At 45.5% G+C, this 19,520-nt stretch overlaps 2 protein-coding genes across 2 annotated transcripts in view; one reads left to right on the top strand and one right to left on the bottom strand.

Moving 5' to 3' along the window:
- MASP1 (MBL associated serine protease 1) overlaps positions 1 to 1,824 on the top strand; it is a 63,415-nt gene extending 61,591 nt beyond the window's left edge. Inside the window, exons 15-16 of the mRNA XM_015236610.3 lie at positions 887 to 986; positions 1,437 to 1,824. Of these exons, the coding sequence (XP_015092096.1) occupies positions 887 to 986; positions 1,437 to 1,627 (291 nt within the window). The 3' untranslated portion in view covers positions 1,628 to 1,824. The remainder of the gene's footprint in view (positions 1 to 886; positions 987 to 1,436) is intronic.
- A 10,204-nt stretch (positions 1,825 to 12,028) lies between these two features.
- RTP1 (receptor transporter protein 1) lies at positions 12,029 to 16,170 on the bottom strand. The gene is made up of 2 exons (XM_006200980.3): positions 15,899 to 16,170; positions 12,029 to 13,998 (listed from the first exon to the last, which is right to left on the bottom strand). Exons 1-2 carry the CDS (start codon positions 16,168 to 16,170, stop codon positions 13,479 to 13,481), a joined length of 792 nt encoding a protein of 263 aa, XP_006201042.1. The 3' UTR covers positions 12,029 to 13,478.
- Between the last annotated feature and the right edge of the window lie 3,350 nt (positions 16,171 to 19,520).

The following is a 19,520-nucleotide window of genomic DNA, read 5'->3' as shown; positions in this document are numbered from 1 at the left end:
TGGGCTTTTGGGGGATGTAACCATTCAATTCTTGGTTTGACTGAATGAGATTCATGTTTCCTCTTTTTATTCCAGACATCTACTCCAACTTTTACTCCCAAGCTGAGTCCAGGACAATAATAATGACAATACTTTTTACTTTTGTGTATCAATTTATCATCTCAATTCAAAATAATATTTCCTGAGTACCATCTATATTCCATGCTATGCAAGACATGTAAGATAAGATACTGGGACAGTATATACAGCCAGTGTCTGGAAGCTCCTACTCTAGTGGGGGAGAACGTAAGTGAATGCTTGCTGCAGTGTGCTAGCACGCAGTGCGTGCTGGCCCTACACCACCTACCAGTTATGCAGTGCTTGTCATTTATAGAGCATCTGCTCCTCATCTCCCCTTTGCACAACAGCTCCATGTGATTAGTAAGTCAAATGTTCTGACTTCCATTTTTCAGATGAGGAAACAGTCTCAGAGGTCTGGAAAGCAGTGACTAATTACGTGCCCCAGGTCCCACAACCAGTAATGGGAGGGGTGGGGAAATGAAGATTGCCCAGAGGCTTTGTGTGCATTGCCATATTTGAAATAATGCATGTGTTAGGCAAGTATTATTATCTCCGTTTTACAGATGAGAAAAACTGAGGTCCAGAGAGGGAAAATTACATGCTCAAGGTCACACAGCAAATGCATGACTAAGACTGTACCAGAACATGGATCTGATTCTCCATTCAGTGTTCTTTCACCTGGACTGTAGGGCAGTTTCTGAGACCAGGTCTAAGGTAGACCCAGGCTCATCCAGGAAGGGGGGTGGGGAAGAGTCAGCTCTACTGGTGTCAGAACAGCAGGGTTCCTCAGTCAGGAGTGGGGTCCAACAGTGTCCTTATGTTCCAGATCGAAATCCCAATTGTTGACCACCGCACCTGCCAGGAGGCCTATGCCCCACTGAAGAAGAATGTGACCAGAGATATGATCTGTGCAGGGGAGAAGGAAGGTAAGTCAAGAGGCTGGCATACATCAGGGCACTACCGGCCAGGGAGGGGCACAGAGCCCAAGGATGGAAGGGCTGAAGACCTTGGGGCTGGCAGGCTGAGCAGCTGAGGCATGAGAGGAGCAAGGCAGAGGACGGGGAGGATGTCAGGAGAGGAAGGATTCCACTGGAGAAAATGCATCAGAAAGAAGAGAGCTAAATAAGGAATTTCTGTAATTCCCTTCTCCCAGCCCAACTTTTTCCCTGTGAAATTAGAGAGGCCTGCACCTGCGCTTTCTAAAATGAGGAGGCCTGACCTTCAACAGCTCAGAGCCCAAGTTTGTATCAAATGGTCTTCTCCGCCCCCTGGTGCCCAGTTCTCTGAACTACAGGTCAGTTGTGAGGAGAAAGAAGCTCCTCTGGATTTGGGGCTAGGGAAGGAGACACTTTAACCTGCATCTCTTCTTCCTCTAGGGGGGATGGACGCCTGTTCGGGTGACTCTGGAGGCCCCATGGTAACCCTGGATATAGAGAGAGGCCAGTGGTACCTGGTGGGCACAGTGTCCTGGGGCGTGGACTGTGGAAAGAAGGACCGCTACGGAGTGTATTCCTACATCTTCCACAACAAGGACTGGATCCAGAGGGTCACCAGGATGAAGAGTTGAATCCAGTCCTTCTTCCCCACCTCACCTGTCCGCGGTCAGTCAGCAACAGAGGATAATTATCTGATGCAAGACCCTCCTCAACCTACACCCACCTCATTCAGCCCATCTATTGCTGGCCACTGAAGGGGACGTCTCAGCCCCCTTCTCGCTCTCTTCAAAGAAGCAGAGTCGCAGAGTGGTCAGAATCCAGGTTGTATCACTCACTAGCTTTGCAACACTGGGCAGGTGACTTCACCTCTTTGACAGTCAGTTTCTTCGTCCATTTTACGGAAATGGCATACCTTACCTACCTCATGAAAGTTTGATGAGGATCAAATGAATATATACATAGCACTTAGCACAGTGCAGGCATAAACTAAGTGCTCAATAAACGTGACTTTAAAAAAAATCTAAACAAATAAACGTGGCTTAGCAGAAGGCCAGCACATCCACCAGGCACATTAATTTCTCTTACAAACTCTGGCTGGGTCTTAGGGCTAATCAGTGTGTACGCTTCTCGACCTTCACCATTTCCTTCATCTGCCCCCATATGCTCTATGCTTCTTTGCTACCATGCCTTTTGCCACCCCAACCCCCCTCCCAATGAAAAGGTAAAAGATACAAGGTTCTTAGTCTATGGAATGTCCTATAGTGATGCATTTATGACTTTGATCTAGACACCAACTGTGAGAGTCATTTCAGAAAAGAGAGTAGCAGGGGCAGGGACTGGGGAGACTGGGAATGGTGAATCGGGAAGTCAGACAGCAGATTCTAGAACCAATTCTGGCCCCAGCTCCCTGTGACTCTATGCAAAGCCTTTCCCCTCTTCCCAAAGGACCCTCCCAGCTATGACAATCTAGGAACCAATGAGCCACTTCTCCCTGATGAGATGAGTTAAAGCCAAAATAACCAAAAGGCAAAAATTGCCTTAGGTTCCATAGAGCTTTAATGCAGACCAAATACTGCAGCTACCGCAATGCCCACCCCTGTGCACCACATCCTGGTGCCAAAGGACGTGGCCCAGGCAAAGCGCTAGCCAAGGCATCTCTCCTTATTCCTAAGCAGAGCATCTGCTCAAGGCCCCAGCCTCCTTTTCTTCCTGGGAAACTGAGCTGCACAAGGTAGGCCCTGGGAGGCTAGATTCAGACCCCTGTACTCTCTCTCTGCATATCCACAGCTGACCCTAAGCCACCATTCCCCTGGTACCTCACCCCTGTTCCTCATGCTAAACACCCCAGCCCTTCAGAGTCCCATGTATTTCCCAAGCAGAATGCTTCTCCCCTCCAAGAGCCACCTCCTCTCTCAGGAAGCTTCCAGGGACCTCATCCCCTCCAGAGTGTTGAGATCTAAGCCCTTCAAGGGGTCAGAAGCCCCAAGTCCTTGTCTTCTGTTCTATCAAATGTGCTCTTTATGGGGGATTTCAGTTCTTGACCTGTACTGCAGCTGCTGGACTGATTCAGGGTCTCTTACTGAAAGAAGATACTGAGGAGTGAGGACCTGTGGATGCTAAGCCCCAGGCTGAACACTCAGGCACAGCAATTCACAGCCTGCCTTCTGATTCTCTGAGCACATCATTCTACCTCTCTGTGCCCTGCTGTTTACTCTGTAAAGGGAAGATGGCAATGGCTCTCAACTGCACCAGGCATTTGTCAGGCAAACTGGAGCTCTATTTCAGACACCAAAGAGGAACTGCAATGCAAAGTTTTGGAATTGCCCTAATGCATTCCAAGCACCATGCCTTCCCATTTCACTGCCCCATCTACCAGGCTGTGCTGACTGCTATAGGGACCACGAAGATGATGCACACCTTCCAGGAGCTCCTACAGGAAGAACTGACACACACACAGGTGAATACCATGAAAAGAATGAACTCTGTCAAGTGCGATGTGTTGAAGCAGCACGGAGGTAGAAGATAGGCCATTACAGCATGGAGCCATTGGAGGAGAGGGCACCAGGAGGGTGTCCCAGAGGAGATGGTGTTGGAGCTGAGCCTTGAGGAGGGTGGGAATTTCCACAGGTAAGACAGAGGGAGGCCTTCCAGGACAAGAGTACATGTCCACTCAGGCTTTCACACTAGCTTCTCTCCCAAAAATAACATGCCCAGCAGGCCAGTGGTCAGATTCTGGGATTAGAGCCAATATCTAGAAGAACTTTCCTCCTTAAAGTCAGACAACTATGGGACTTGAAGCAACCTCAGAATTTGTGTACAAATACTGACTTCTGGCTGGACCCAGTTTATCCTGTTTATTCCCCCAACTGCAACTTCATCCTTCTGAGGGATATATAGACATGCTGTGGAACTTCACCTCACCCTTCATCTACAAGCATGTTAGATATACTGCCCCTGCACTGCTGCTGAGGTCCAAGAAACCCAAATTTCTTAGAGTCATGGAAGCAGAGGGTTGAAGTATGTGTTAGGACCATATTGTGACCTTGTTCTTGAACATTTCTAGAGACAAGAAACTCACTACCTCCAAATATAGCCAATTTCAACTTCAAGATGTGCTGTCTTTTGGAAAGATCTCTATGCAACCCAAATCCCTAGAATATATTTAGTTTGTATATCTAAAGCTATGATTCCACACCATGAATGTTGTTACTAGCAATAATGATCATGCCCAATTTCATCAGAAATAGAAGCTATTGTTCTACAACATGTGTAGCTGTAACTACACATTTGTTCCAATAAACATCTGCATTGAGTCAAAGCACCCTGTTTGGCTTGTAGGTTTTTCGTGCACTGGTGGTTCTGGTGAGTTGTGTTTTCATTTATCCACATTTCTCTGTATCCAAATAGGATCACTATACCATGAAGAAAGAAAGAGATTATGATGGGAAGATCAAATGCCTGATACAAAAGCACTTCTTAGGCTTCTCAGGTCAGTTCTGATTAAATACTTTATCCTATTGTTTCAGTAAATTATGAGAATGTCCCGGGGTGCCAATCTTTCAATATTCAAATTACTTTTCTTGATCATCACCCATGCTCCAAATGGAAAAAGTATTTTTTTGATCATGTGTTCAATTGTTTGGTTCAGAAAATAGGGCACCATGTCTATGAGTGGCCTGTTCTAAATTGGAGTATGTACTTTCCTTCTGCCATGAGTTAATCTTCTTCCCTGGTGGCAGGAATTAAAGAATCAGCACCACCAAGAAGTCCTTCAAATAAGGGAAGGCAAGAATCATGGAAGGAAAATCTATACCCATCATGCAGCACACAGAATGGCCAATCTGGATCTAGAATGGGTCTTGAAATCAAGAGACTTAGGTTCTAATGCAAGCATAGGTTGACTCTTTTAATTTCTCCATCTATAAACTGGCAGAAAAATCTTTGTCCTATCCCTGTTTGAGGACTGTTGAATCAGGTGAATTAGCATATAAGAAAGAACTTTAGAAACAAAATTAGCACAAATATTAAAAGTTCTATGGGAAATAGTCACTAACATTTTTGAGTATTTGCTATGATTGAGACCACACTAATTCTCTAATTTAGTCCTCACAATAATCTGTAACAAAAGTACTATTATTATCCCCATTTTAAAGGTAAGCAAACTGAAATACAATGAGGTTAAAACTGTGGCCCCACCTAGGCACAGCCACAACCCAGTAGCAATGAGCACATCTACTGTCCAGATTTTGGTTTCTAACACTTCTCCAATAAAAGAAACAAGGACTTCTTTCAGACATGGCTGATTCTAGGGTGAGGGCAGGAAATATACAAGCATCTTATACCAGAAATGAAGGAAGTCACACAATGATAGGGATATCTCAGAGGGACACAGGAACCAACTGGAGGTGCTCAAATGGTACAATTTGAGCAGTAAGACAAATAAAATAGTATTGGAGTATAACCCATTGTATAAAATAAATACCCATAAATATATACTTACATGAATAAATAATTGAATAAATAAATGGGGGGAGAATAGAAAGTAATTTATGTAAATACTTTGCTATAAAGGAGACGGAACATAACTCCCCATCCCTTAAGTGTGGGCTGCATAATAGTGACCTCTTCCCAAAGAGTACAATAAAATGGGACCCGGTGGGGAGGAAGAACCTGACAAAACACTGCCTCAGCCAGGTGATCACAGTTAATATCAACTGTGAAAAGTCACACTGATAGTTTGTGACTTTGATATGCTATGATGAAAATGTCACAGTAACTCTGTGTTCTTCCTCCCCAGATCTCATAATCCCACTCTAATCATGAGGAATATTCTACAAAATACTTAACCAATACTCCTCAGAGCTGTTGAGATCATCAATAACAAGGAAAGTCTGAGAAACTGTCTCAGCTAAGAGGAGCCTGTAACGGGTTGAATTGTATCCCCCAAAAAGATGTGTAGAAACCCTAACCCTCAGGACCTCCAAATGAGACCTTATTTGGAAATAGGGCACTTGCAGATGTAATTAATTAAGACAAGGTTATACTGGAGTAGGGTGGGCCCTTAATCCAATATGACTGGTGTCCTTATAAGATGAGGAGATGAGGAATATTACTCAGCCATAAAAAGGAATGAAATAATGCCATTTGCAACAACATGGATGGACCTAGAGAATATGCTAAGTGAAGTAAGTGAGACAGAGAAAGACAGATATATTATATGTTATCACTTATACAAATTATCTAAAAAATAGTGTAAAAGAATCTATATACAAAACGGAAACAGGCCCATAGACATAGAAAACAAACCTATGGTTACCAAAGGAGAGCAGGGAGGACAGATAAATTAGGAGTACAGGAATAACAGACACACATTACTGTACATAAAATAGATAAGCAACAAGGATTTACTGTATAACACAGGGGAATATATTCAACATCTTGTAATAAACTATAACAGAAAATAATCTGAAAACATATAGACTATATATAACTGAGTCACTTTGCTATACACCTGAAACTAACACAACATTGTAAATCAACTATACTTCACTAAAAAAGAGAGAGAGAAGATGAAACACAGAGACACAAACACATGAGGGGAGTACACCATGTGACAATGGAGGCTGAGCTTGAAATCCCACAGCTGGGGCCAAGGAATGCCAAGGATTTCCAGCAAACTCCCAGAAGCGAGGAAAGGCCAGGAAGGATTCTCTCAGGAAGGTTTCAGAGGGAGCATAGCCCTGCCAACACTTTGATTTCAGACCTCTAGCCTCCAAAAATGTGAGGCAATACATGTCTGTTGTTTTAAGCCACCCAGTTTGAAGCGCTGAGTTATGGCAGTCCTGGGACACAAGTACAGAGCCCAAGGAGACATCCTTATATGATATCCTGGGACAGAAGAAAGACATTAGGTAAAAGCTAAGGAAATCTGAATACAGTATGGACTTTAGTCAAAAATAACATACCAGTATTGGTTTATTAATTGTGACAAAGGTACTGTACTAATGTGAGATGTTAATAACAGGGGAAACTGGTGACTGGTATATGGGAACTTTGCCTATCATCCTTACAACTATTCTGCAAATCCAATGCTATTCTAAAATTAAAAGTTTATATTTAAAAAAAAATGTGACCTAGAATCTTAGAGCTAGGAAATAGGGGAACTGGGATTTGAAACCAGTTCTGATGGACTCTGGAACCCAAGCTCTTACTCCAGTGCTCCTATACCAGTGGTTCTCAAACTAGGCTGCACACAAAGTAGGCTGGTTTAAAGTTTTTTTTAATACCGTAAAGAAATACTGATGCCAGAGTTACACCCTGCAGAGATTCAAATATAATCAGTCTGGAGTAAGGCTGAGCATCTCAGGATTGAGGTGAGGTGGGGGTTAGTCAAAAGTTCTCCAGGTGATTCTAATGTGCACCCAGTTTGAGATCCATGTTTCCAGGCTATCCTGCCAGTGTGTGATCCTGTAAGAATGTTGGGAGCCTTTACTTCCCAAGCTTGAGTCTTTTGACTTAGGTCCTGCGTCCGGTGAGAGGCAGAAGAGAGGCAGACGCCCTGCTGCTCCAGCCCTAGTCCAGAACTTTTCTGTGACTCCAGCAGCTACACCACCACCAACACATTTCAGCATCGATGTCTTCCTGGAGAGAATGGTGCTCTTTTATTTCGCAGTGGTCAATGGAAGGGAAAAGCCACGCAGGTACAGGCAACAGCAAATGCGAAAGCAGGGATATGAAAGGGCAGTGAGTATTTGGGGGAAACAGTGACTTGGTGCCCTAGATTGCCAGATAAATTGGGGAAAAAAGAATACCATCAGGAAGTGTTGGCCTGGGATGCTCAGCGTGGTTTTGGGAATGGGGAAACGTTTGAGGGTTTTGGACCAGAAAGAGACATGATCAGCTTTCCCTTTCAAATCAGGCTTTAGTGCAGAGAGTAAACTGAGGAAGAAGAGCCTAAAGATAGGGAGACTAATTTAAGGAGACTCAAACTTCTGTCAACACTTGAGGATGAATTAGTAGAGAGTAGAGAGGAAACAGGGCAGGGACCAAAATCCAAAGACAGTAATGGTTTTCAGGTTCCTGGGCCTTTTATGACCTGCTGGCATCAGTGCTGTCTCCAGAAAGGAAGCCATGACATTTTCTGAACTTGAGGGAAGGAGACTAACAGGGCCTTTGTGATCGCCTCCTGTGTCTGGTATGTGTTGGCTTTTTTTCAAGAAGATAAGGAAATGTTTTTTGTATGCAAAAACACAGGCTCAGTTCCCAGCAATGAACTTCTGATCACAGGCAAAAGAGGCAGGACTCTCAATATTCAGGCAGATGACAAGGGAGGCCCCTCTGAGGGATGGGGACAAGACGGTGTTATGACAAGGGGAAGATGTGTTGAGCCTGGACACTTCCCAGGGCAAGCATGCAGAATGACAACGGATCAGTGTGGGTGGGAACATATCTCCCCCTCCAACATCCTCAGTCCCAGTGGAGACCTCTGCAAAGTAACATGCCAACAGGCCAATACCAACGAAAGCCAGCCCCGGGGACCCAAAGGGCCCGGGGTAGATGCAGTCCAGGCCCAAGTTCTTGGAAGATGCTGACCCATTTTAAAAGTGAGGACTCTCACCTCCCCTTGAGCTGTCTATCCTGCGACATTAATCCATTGTACCCATCTCCTGAGACTATCCTGCTTATTTAATCCATGCTGACTAAATGCTTACTTGTGGCCCAGCCTGCCAGTAGGATCCCAGACAGCAGAATCCTTCCTTTAAACTACTCCCTTGGTCTGAGTTTGCACATCCAACGCCCAAATCCATGTTAGAGAGAGTTTTAGTCAGAGCAAGATGTATAATAATTTGTTTCCAGAAGGAAAGGAAAGGAAAGGAAAGGAAGATGTTACGGACATTCAGATAAGAGGGTCAGAATCCAAGCTGACCTAGGCAGACTGAAATCTTGGTGTAACAACTAGATGACCTGTTAGAGGGGTCAGGGTCAGGGCACTATACCAAATGCCTGAGGACAAAATAAGGCTAAGCAGCAGTTTTTGAGTAACATCAGAATCAGCAGGGACCCTTCAGATCACCTTACCTCTTTGCTTTACAAATGAGGAAACTGAGATGCAGGGGAGGGGAAAGACTGGGTCACTCAAGGTCAGCAGCCTCGATGCCTAGATACTGGCTAAACCAGGGCTGAAACCCAGGTTTCCTGGCTCCCAGGCCAATGAGCTTTCTATATCGCAACCACCCTGCCACCCACCTTCACAAGGCTCTGTCACAAAATAGGCATCCAACAGGTGGATTTCATTTCCCTGATGCATGTGGCAGTACCCATGCAAAGCCAAAGAGGATTCCAAAGGAAATTTCTTAGCTGGGATGTAATAGAGCAGGACCTGTGGAGACAGACTCCTCCCCCATACCCTCTGCTGTAGCTCCTCTCTGAGGTACCCAGATAATAGTGTCCGATGTACACTTCCTGAGTTGTTCTACACATACTAAAACCACGACCAAATGGAAGAAATTAACTGCTTAATGATCATGAGCCCCCAGAACTACAGGCACCTAAGGTTGATAATATTAACTGCCCTGCTACTCACCATCAACCAACCAGAGAATTGTGCACAAGCTGATCACATACCCTGTGACCCCCCTCCCTCACCCGGCCTTTAAAAATGCTTTGCTGGAACCCTGTGGGGAGTTCAGGGTTTTTAGGGTGTGAGCCACTCATTCCTCCTTGCTCAGCCCTTCAATAAACCTTTCCCTGCTCCAAACTCTGACATTTCATTTTGTTTGGCCTCACTGTACATTGGGCACATTAACTTGCATTTGGTAGCAGGGAGTCCTACAGAGAATTAGGGTGGGACTTGGAAAAGAACTAAATGCCTCCTGGGGTATTTTAGCCAATGGGAATGGAGCCCAGAAATCACTGATGTTTTCTGTTTGGGGAGATTTTTTAAATAGCTATCTTTGAAGAATAAAGAGTGGCAACCATGCTGCTGGAAAAATGAAGTTATTGCTTTACAATAAATATAAGGGAAGAAAAGAAGTGATGATACAGATATTAAAATAAGCCTTTTCTAACTCTTGGGCTGGGAAGTTAACCCTTGCCTTCCTTTTTTTTTTTTTTTTAAGTCTTTGCCAACAGAACTGAAATCACAAAGAGAAAGAGCCCTTCAGGACTCAAAGGGGAGGCTTCAGATTGAAAGGGAAAGGAGAAGAAAGAAGAGGATGAGCGTTTAGTCTCATCAGAAAGAAGACAATGAACATGGGCTCTGTATCAGGAATGTCACTGACGGTGTAATATTTATTCCTTACAACAGCCCTCCATGGCAGGTAGTATTATTCACATTTTGATGAGAAGGAAAATTGGGGCTCAAGGAGCTTAACTTACTGAGTTACTTAACTAAGGCCATACAGCTAGCAAGTAGCAAACCAAGACTCAAGTGTTTCTTAATCCCAGATTTCATGATCTTGTCTTACTCCATGCTGTACAGAGCTGGTCAACTTTCCTACTTTCTCTAGACTTCAGTTTCTTATCCATAAAGATCCTCAATCAAGACATCTCTAAACTTCCTTACAGCTCTGATGGCCTATGAACTTATTATGCTGGTAACTGTCCTTAGTTGGCGATCTGGGTTCTCGGGACTCCTGATCCCCAGAAAGAGTTCTCCCATTGGGCTGGTGCCCTTTTCTGATGAGTTTGAGGGAAGTGATCAAGGCAGCACTTCTCCCTGACCCTACACTGAGGATTACCACCTCTGGAACCCCAAATTAGTGCCCATAGGTCTCCTCCTGGCTTAACCATCAAGACCAATGCACAAAAGCTGCAGTGGGAGAGGCCTGGGGTCCTGGCATGTCCCTTAGGAGTTTATTTATGACACCTGGAGTACCTCTAACAAGTTCATCATGTGGCACGTGGCCATGTGTGCAAAGAAAGAACTGCCCCATGCATGGGCTAAGCTGGTGAGCAAGCCTCAGACCCCTCATCTGTAGCAAGTATAAGGGACAATAAGGGAGACAGGTGTTTGTAGATTGTAGACATCTTCCTGCAGAGCAGGAAGAGGCTTAATGCTTTAGGAAGAGTTCTGGTCTAAAATTAGGTGAGGGTTGGACTCTTTGCTCTGCCACTACCTGGCAGTGGGGCCTGGGATGAGTCACTTCCATACTGTGATCACATTCTAGCAGGAAGGATAGCCATAGACAGGTCATTACAACAAAGTTTGATAAGCATCTGGCAAGGGTGGCAGGGCTCAAAAAATGAAGACTCTCAGAGCAGGATAAAACCATTGTAGCAGGTGGACAGGCAGGAGCAGGGAGGTCTGAGGGAAGGTCGAGTCCCCAGGAAAGGGAGTGAGGCATGAGCAGGGAAAGCTGTGCCCTGGACCTAGAGAATCCAAGGCAGTTCATCAATATCTTAGGGCTCATTATTACAAGACTGGGTGCAGAAGGAACCTATTCCTCAATCAGAAGGCATTATACCAGGCAACACATGTGGATCACCTGGGAGTCTTATTCTAAATCATATGCTCAGGCCCCACACCCAGAAATTCTGATTCTGTTGGTCTAAGGCAGTGGCTGGGCACTGACATTTCTTTAAAAGCTCCTCCAGCTTTCTAAAGTACAGCCAAGTCTAAGAACGTCTGAAGTAAGGAGAGATCTCTGAGAGACGGGGCCTGCCCCTTAGTGCCCACTGGATCCCAGCACCCACATCAGGACTTGCCAGACAGAAGGCACTCAGGATATGCCTCCTGGATAAAGGACTGAATACTGGGTACATGAAGCAAAGGAAGTCACCAGCCAGTTACTATAATCAGAGCAAGGGCAACAGTAAGATTGGTCTTATACCAAGTCCCTTAGATGACCGACTGAGGGCTGCCTGCATCCCTCCTGTGTACACAATTGGCTCAGACCTTGAAGCTGGAGCAAGATGAAGCTTTATGAGGGGACTCCAGACAGGGGAGAGGGGAGATGGGGGTATCCAGCAGCCCACTGCAGATCAGGGACACTGGTGAACCCCAAGCACACATTAATGACTACTAAGACTGATTGAAGAAATCCCATCTTTATTAAAGTATCCTGTCTCTATGAGTGGCCCTTCTCCCTCCACCACTACAGATGGTGGCGACTTTCCATTAAAAAGGGGAGCAGTGGGGGAAGGAGGAGGAGTCAAGTTATTAACAGAGGTGAGGTGAATGAGGACCCCCCAAAGTGCAGGGTGATGTCCCACTTCCTGCTTTCTGCCTCCCTCCCTACCCCACTTTGTACCCCTACTATCAGAAAGTCTCTCTGTCTCCAAACCAGATTACATCCTATTTGAAAGCAATTAAGATCCTCCCACATACCTATGCATTTCTTTATAGGAAAAACCCTTCACGTCGTTAGTGCTTCCTTTCTTACTAATGACCCCCATCTCTGTGGTTCTAGGTGAACAACTAATCTTTAGTGAGAGGGCCCATACCTGGCTAATATGGGAAAGCCTCCCAGCTAAGTTTTCAGCAAACAGTCCAGGAAGCCAGGCCCCTGCTCCTGTGTTCTGGCCATCAGAACCACTGAGCGTCAGCCAGACTTGGTCCCTGTACCCTGGTCTCCTGGCTCTGAAGACTCTTCATTATAATGGAGATTCATTCATTATATTTGTTTTCTAGGAATTTTGAGCTTTGCTTCTAACATTCTACCTCCTAAATTCTCTGATGGTTCATATGTACCGGATGGGAAGCCTAGCTCTATGGGACTCCTCCCCAACCACCATCTCCAAGACAGGCAGACGCTAAAATCCACCCTGAGTGGAGGGCAGCTGGAAACTAGGAGTCTGGAAAATAGAGGCAAGGGACCCTGTGGAAGAAAATGGACAGCCTTGTGCTCCTACCTCTCTCTCTTCAAGAGGCACCTCTGCTGTGTGCATGGGGACAGAGCTATGAATGAGACTTACACACTAGGCTAGGCAGAGGCTAATTTAAGGCTAATCTAAGGCAGCAGCTTTGGATATGGCGGTAATGAGCAAGGGATGGGGAGTTAATAAGAAAGCAAGGATGAGGTCACCTGTGGAAAGGCCTTTTAAGATCGCCTAGTCCTGTAATTTTAAAACTTTTTAAAAGCAATGGAAACTTTTTTCATAAAAAACTTTTAAATAAGACTCCTTTTAAGATGGAGCTATTCCAACTAAAGCAAGAGGAGGTAGGAGCTGGGGATGGACGGTTTGACCAGGATGGGAAACCCATTCACTTAGTCTACCTTCCAAATCCAAAAGTCCCTGAGGCACCCATATAGAACGTTGGGGCCCTGGGTTTCGCTGAAAAAAACCAATGATCTAATCCAAACCCTTAATTTTATAGATGGAAAAGCTGGGTGATTTGTCCAGGGTTCCCACTGAGTCAGTGGCGGCATCAGCGCTAGAACTTAATCCCATTCCCAACACAGGTCTCTCTTCACCCCTCCCACCAGCTGGCTGGCCCCACAGGCCCTGGATCCCTAGCGCCTCACTGAGCCCAAGGAAATCTTAGACGGAGCTGCTAAACGAGAACTGCAGGTAGATGATTAGCAACAGGACTGTGGCCCAAAACAAGCACCAGGGGATGGAGAAGAAGTTGCAGCCTGAACCCGTCTCGGCTGGCGGCTTGGTGGGGCTGGGTGCCCGGGAGAAGGTGTAGGTGGTCGCCTCCTCCTCCAGCAGCTTCTCGCTGGGCTTCCAGTGCACGATGCCCTCCTGGCAGGCCTCGCAGAACTCGCCGCGGTGCCGCCGGTTGTCTTGGCGGCTGGCCACGAGGATGCGGTACTGGCCTCCGCGCTCTCCGTAGCACTGCTCGCGCAGGCTGGTGATGAGGTTGTCCACCAGGCTCTCGATGTTCTCCTCCAGCATGCTCGACTCGTCCAGCCGCGCCGTGCCGCACTCGTAGCACAGCTGCTTGAAGACGCGCATGCGCACCGAGCCCGCCCGCTGGGCGCGGTCCAGGTGCATGTGGAAGAGGATGACCACGTGGGGCGACTGCCAGGTGTGCCAGCACCAGGAACAGTGGAACCTGTGGTGAGGCGGACAGGACGAAGTGGAGGGAGACAGACCAGGAAGAAGGTAAGCAGCAATCGGCAGAGCCTAGAGGGTGGAGGCGGTGTGTTTACAGCCCCCTGGGTTCATTGGCTTTCCCCAGGTGACTGCCCAGCCCGCGCCCTTGTGTGCTCTGCTAGGACCAGAGCAGGCGACCCAGGATGCACCTAGCATCCAGCAATGCTCTGCCACCTCTAGGCCCTCCTCTGTGCTCTGCAGAAGCCTCAGCGCCCTCCATCTCAATGCCCTGAGGCCTTGCCTTTGGCCTCTGGCTCTGGGCAGCTTTCCTCGTCTATAAAATGTGCACAGTGCACTAAATGAGTCCTTCCTGCTCAAATGTCCTTTTGAGTCTGATATCGAGGATGGCCCCCATCACATAGAAAACACATAATCTTACCTGTCAACACTGACTGTGAACAGGCTAGACCCAAATCAGGAGAAAATGACACCATCATCACTTCTTAGCCTCCAGGCCTATGCCAGGATTAATGTGTCTGAAGGCCTGTAAATGCAGGCAGACTCAAAAGGACATTTGAGCAGGAAGGACTCATTTAGTGCACTGTGCACATTTTATAGATGAGGAAAGCTGCCCAAAGCCAGAGGCCCAAAGGCAGCCTCTGTGGTGCAGCCTAAGGGTCAGAAGCAAGGCCTTCCTTTCTGCCTTTCAATTTATTCAATTCAATTCAGGAAACATCTAGTGAACACCTCTTACAGTCGCTGCCTATGCCTCTGACTAGCTGTGTGTACAACTTTCTTACTCTGCGCCTCAGAGTAAAACAAAGGGTTAATTAGGTGGTTTCTCAGGTGCCTCCAGTTCTGACATTTTCCATTCCAAATTTCATATTTCAGTTTGGGAGAGTAGTTCCTAAAGGATGTGAGTAAAAGAGAAGAAATGAGAATGAAAATGTGAAACTCCCTAAACCGGCTGATTTGCAAAGGGGTGCAAAGGGCTGGACACTTTCTGACAGGGCCCAGAAGCTTCTCAAAGACCTGGAAGTCTTGTGGGGTTGAGTGAGGAGTACTTGTGTCTCCTCCAGACCTGGCTGATGATCTGAGAGCCCTAGCCGGCCTCAGTTAGCTCACTCTGGGCATAGACTCAGACTCCCCATCTTATGTCCCAGAGGTAAATATTTATATAATGTACTCATGGACAAGAGTGCTAGAAAGTCATCTCAGACAAAGTTGTACATGCGAGCCATCTGGGAACCTTGGTGAAATGTGGCTTCTGATTCAGAAGGTCTAGGATGTGGCCTGAGAATCTGCATCTTTAGCAGGTTCCAGCTGATGCTAATGCTGATACTGCTGGTCCATGAACAGGAGGCAAGGATCTAGGCTAACCTCTCCTTCCACAAATGGAGAAAGTGAGGTCCAAGAAGGAAACTGAACTGTTCAAAGGCCATAGAGAGAATACTGGAGCTAGCTTCCAGCACACCTCGTATGTTCAATATTTTATATTAAGTCAATTATATAGATTGAATTAAATAGATTGAAACTGAACTGTCCTTGGACCAAAACACAGGCCTCTTGACCCCCAGTGGACCTCAAGGCCCCCCCTTCTCTTGGTTTTCAACCATTTTTAAAAGGATATTGAAATATAAAAATATGTAAAATGTCAGAGTTAAGAACTAATAAATATATTCCGCCTCTTTTCTAGAGGGGAAACTATGACTTAGGAAAAGTTACCAGATTCTCAGTGGAAGAGCTGGAATCAAACTCACGTGTCCCAACTCCCCATTAGCTGCTTTTTCTCTGCCTCCCAGTCTATAGTGGCCCAACAGGGAGACTGACCCTCAGCACCTGGGTTCTCCATGTTTCTGGCTCTTCTTGGAAGGTGTCCCAGTGGCTGCCTTTAGGTCCCCTACTTACAGGCTACTCACCTGCCCGAGGCATGCAATTCCAAGTACTGCTTCCAGCCAGGGGCCAGCACATTGTGCTTGAGGTTGGGATCTATGATGAGGTCCCAGCTGTCAGCCGGCTTTGCTTCCTCCATCTTCTCATAGAAGATTTTCTTCCATTCACCTGTAGTCACACTTTTACACATGGTCTCTTCAGTGGCGAGCGAGGGCAAGCTCCACCTGAGTGAGAACACAGGAAGCGAGGGCAAGTGCAGGGCAGGGCAGCGCAGTCTCCAAGGTCTAAAAATCCTCATCGACAGAACCAGGAGGAAGGAGGACCCAGCTCCCTCCTTTGTCCGCAGTGGAACCTGTTTCCACAGCAACCAGGCAGGGAGCCAAGAGACAGAGGTTGGGAAGGAGTCTCCGAAGGGGTGTTTCAGGGCCCCAAAATGAGGCTGTGGAGGCAGGGTTTGTAGGTCTAAGTGACCCAAGACAGGGTGGGGGGGGCCTGAAAGGAGGCTGAGCTTCAGAACATCTCACTCTGGCCTGTGAAGGGCATGGAGAGGAGAGGATCTGGGAGCTGGCTCAGCTTTACCTTGGGGCCCCTGGAGGTATCATCAGCATCTGGCTGCTATGGTAACCATGATGCCTTAGGGAGCCAAAGATAAATAAGGGATGGGAAGATGTAGACCTGTTAATAGATGCAGCAATAATGATAAACCGTTTCTCTGCACCCTTGCTTATCTTGAGACCAGCACTTTGTCATGTACAAAAACAACTGGAGGTCTCTTGACCCACGTTTGTTATGGCCACTGTACAGATCAGGAGCTTGGGACTCACTGAGCTTATAAATGGCAGAGCTGATAGCCAAATCCAAGCCATTGAGCCCGTACCAATTCTTCAATTCATGTGTGTCAGGCATACCCCTATGCCAGGCTCTATGCCAGGTGGTTGTAACTGGATATGTACCCAATGCCCAGAATGCAAAGAGATCCATGCCGTGACAGCCATGCATAAGAGCAGCCACCTGTGCACACAGTGGGAGCAATTGCATCTGCCTGGCAGGAGCAGAAAAGATGATTTTCAACTTTAAAAAAAATTTTATTTATTAAATTATTTTGGAGGTACTAGGTATTGAAACCAGGACCTCACACATGCTAAGCATGCACTCTACCACTGAGCTATACCCTCCCCCACTGATTTTCAACTTAATTATCGAAGAGGAACACAAATGTACATGGAAAAAACAGCTTTTACTATTACTGCCTCTTAGGCTACTGTGTTTTCTTTTTCCTTTTTTTAAATTGAAGTACAGTCAGTTGCAATGTGTCAGTTTCTGGTGTAGAGCCCACTGTCCCAGTCATGCATATACATACACATTCATTTTCATATTCCTTTTCGTTAAAGGTTATTACAAGATATTGAATATAGTTCCTTGTCCTATACAGAAGAAATTTGTTTTTTTAAATCTATTTTTGTATATAGTGGCTAACATTTGCAAATCTCAAACTCCCAAATTTATCCCTTCCAAGTCCTTTTCCCCCAGGAACCATAAGACTATTTACTATGTCTGCGAGGCTGTTTCTGTTTCGTAGTTGAGTTCATTAGTGTCCTCTTTTTTTCTTTCGTTTTTTTAGATTTCACATATAAGTGATATCATATATCATATTTTTCTTTCTCTTTCTGGCTTACTTCACTTAGAATGATGATCTCTAGGGCCATCCTTGTTTAGGCTACTTTTTAATAAATTATTTTTCCTTTATAAAAGTCATACAGGTTTATTATAGAAAAACTGAAAAGTATAGATAAAATGAGTTAAGAGTAAGACTAATACCCATGCTATTTTTCTGTACATGTATATGTGTGTGTGCATGTATGTGTATATATACATACACACGCTACATACTATACTGTGATATGTTTTTAAATAATATATCACAAATGTTTTTCCAGATCATTTTTATTAATATTATCCCATCTTGGAAGCTGCCTATATGCTGTTATATGTTTGGGCATAATTTATTTAGATAACCCTCTGTTTGCCGGCCTTAAATTTTTTTCATTTCTCACAATTACACTCTTGCTACTTATTTGTATAAAACTTATTGATGAAGCTCATGGACCTGCATTGCAGGCATCAGAGATGATGCTTCCCACAGCTGGAAAATAAATCTACTCCCTGCAGAAGCTTACTGTGGCTGGAAAAATCTGAGCAGGCTCTTCAAACAGTATAACTTGTAAACAGCCTGCAGATCTTGAACTTTAGGGATGAAAAAGAAGGGCTTAAATCTCCCATCTGATACTGGAGACCATCTTCCAAGTACTCCTCCTGCCTCTGCATGAATGCTTGATGCCTTGGCATCCTTTATTTTAGCCTCAGTTTATTCATCTTAGCAATGGGATAATAAGGAAGTAGTGTCTCTAGTGATTCACAGCAGGAGCTCTGGAATTACTTGCCTGGGTTCTTTTTCTTTTTTTTTTTTTTTCTTTGAAAACCCTTATATCCTCATAGGTAGCTATTCTAATATATTTAATATGTACCATTTCTTTCTGGCAAAACATGTGTTGGTATTTTATGTGAATATATTTTTAAATTATATAGTGACAGCAATCACTATATAGCAGTTACTAGGGATCAGGCATTGTCCTAAGTGCTTTATACAAATTAATTTATTTCATCCTAATAATAATCTCTATATGGGGGTAACAGCAGCAGCAGCTCCATTTTGCAAATATATAAGCCAAAGCAGAAAAGTTAGTTAATTTGCCCAAGATTCAACAGCTGATAATTAGTGGAAGTGGGATTTGAACTATATGATTGTCTCCAAAGCCCCAGCTTAATCACTGTACTGCCCAACATGGAACCTTAAAACACTTGCCAAGTAAAGGTGTCTTTCTTCCTTCTCATCACTGCATATGGCCCTTCCAGACTCAGAGAACTGAAATTTGTATCCTTTCAGCAGGGGTTCACTAGGCCACCCTGAGGCCACAGCCCCGGGAGGAGGAGGGACGTGTATTTAGCCTGCCAGTCTCCCTGTTAGCACTGCGGATGCCACCTCTGCTGCCGAGCTTAATGGAGCAAGTATCCACAGACCGCTGGTGCCCAGTGTAAAGATTTCGGAGCTGAAACAGGAATTCAGCTTGAAATATTACCAAAGGAAATACAGTGCCTAAAGCCATCTCTAGGTCCACCATTCCTGTGAAGCCATAATCTTTTTGATGACAGGCACCCTGGTTCAGTGGAGAAAGCAATGAACCACAAGGCAGGAGATATAAATATATATCCCAGCTTTGCTACTGGCTGGCTTTGTGACTCAGGGCTATCACTGTTCTTGGCCTCTGTTCGTCTGTTGAATGGAGAATTAGGGTATGTGGCAAGGCTGAAGTCCCCTCTGGCTATAGCCACATAGGAATTCAAAGAGCTGTCTACTTAGACACCTGAATCTTTGGAGGGCAGGAGGTAGGATGGAAGAGGGAAGCTTCTAATGAAGCGCTGCAGGTAGTGCCTGGAGTCAGGGTCTGCCTCCTTGGGGGCTGCTACATTGTTGAAGATCTCTGAGGAGGTGTCACTCCGCTAGCTTTGAACCGGACACAGTAAGAAAGACAGAAATCAAATGAAGCCCACTGAACATTAACACCGGAAAAGATTTTTTAAATGCGTTAA

This window comes from Vicugna pacos, chromosome 1, assembly GCF_048564905.1.
Source record: "Vicugna pacos chromosome 1, VicPac4, whole genome shotgun sequence".
Classification (NCBI taxonomy): Eukaryota; Metazoa; Chordata; class Mammalia; order Artiodactyla; family Camelidae; genus Vicugna; species Vicugna pacos.
Note: the sequence above shows the minus strand (reverse complement) of the source record. Positions and strands in the feature narration are given on the sequence as shown.

What these genes read in the sequence shown, in the direction of transcription:
- RTP1 (XM_006200980.3), bottom strand. Translation starts at nt 16,170, where the DNA reads ATGAGGATTTTTAGACCTTGGAGACTGCGCTGCCCTGCCCTGCACTTG. An exon ending in GAATTGCATGCCTCGGGCAG is followed by an intron (nt 13,999 to 15,898) that starts GTGAGTAGCCTG and finishes GCCTCACCACAG; the next exon opens with GTTCCACTGTTCCTGGTGCT.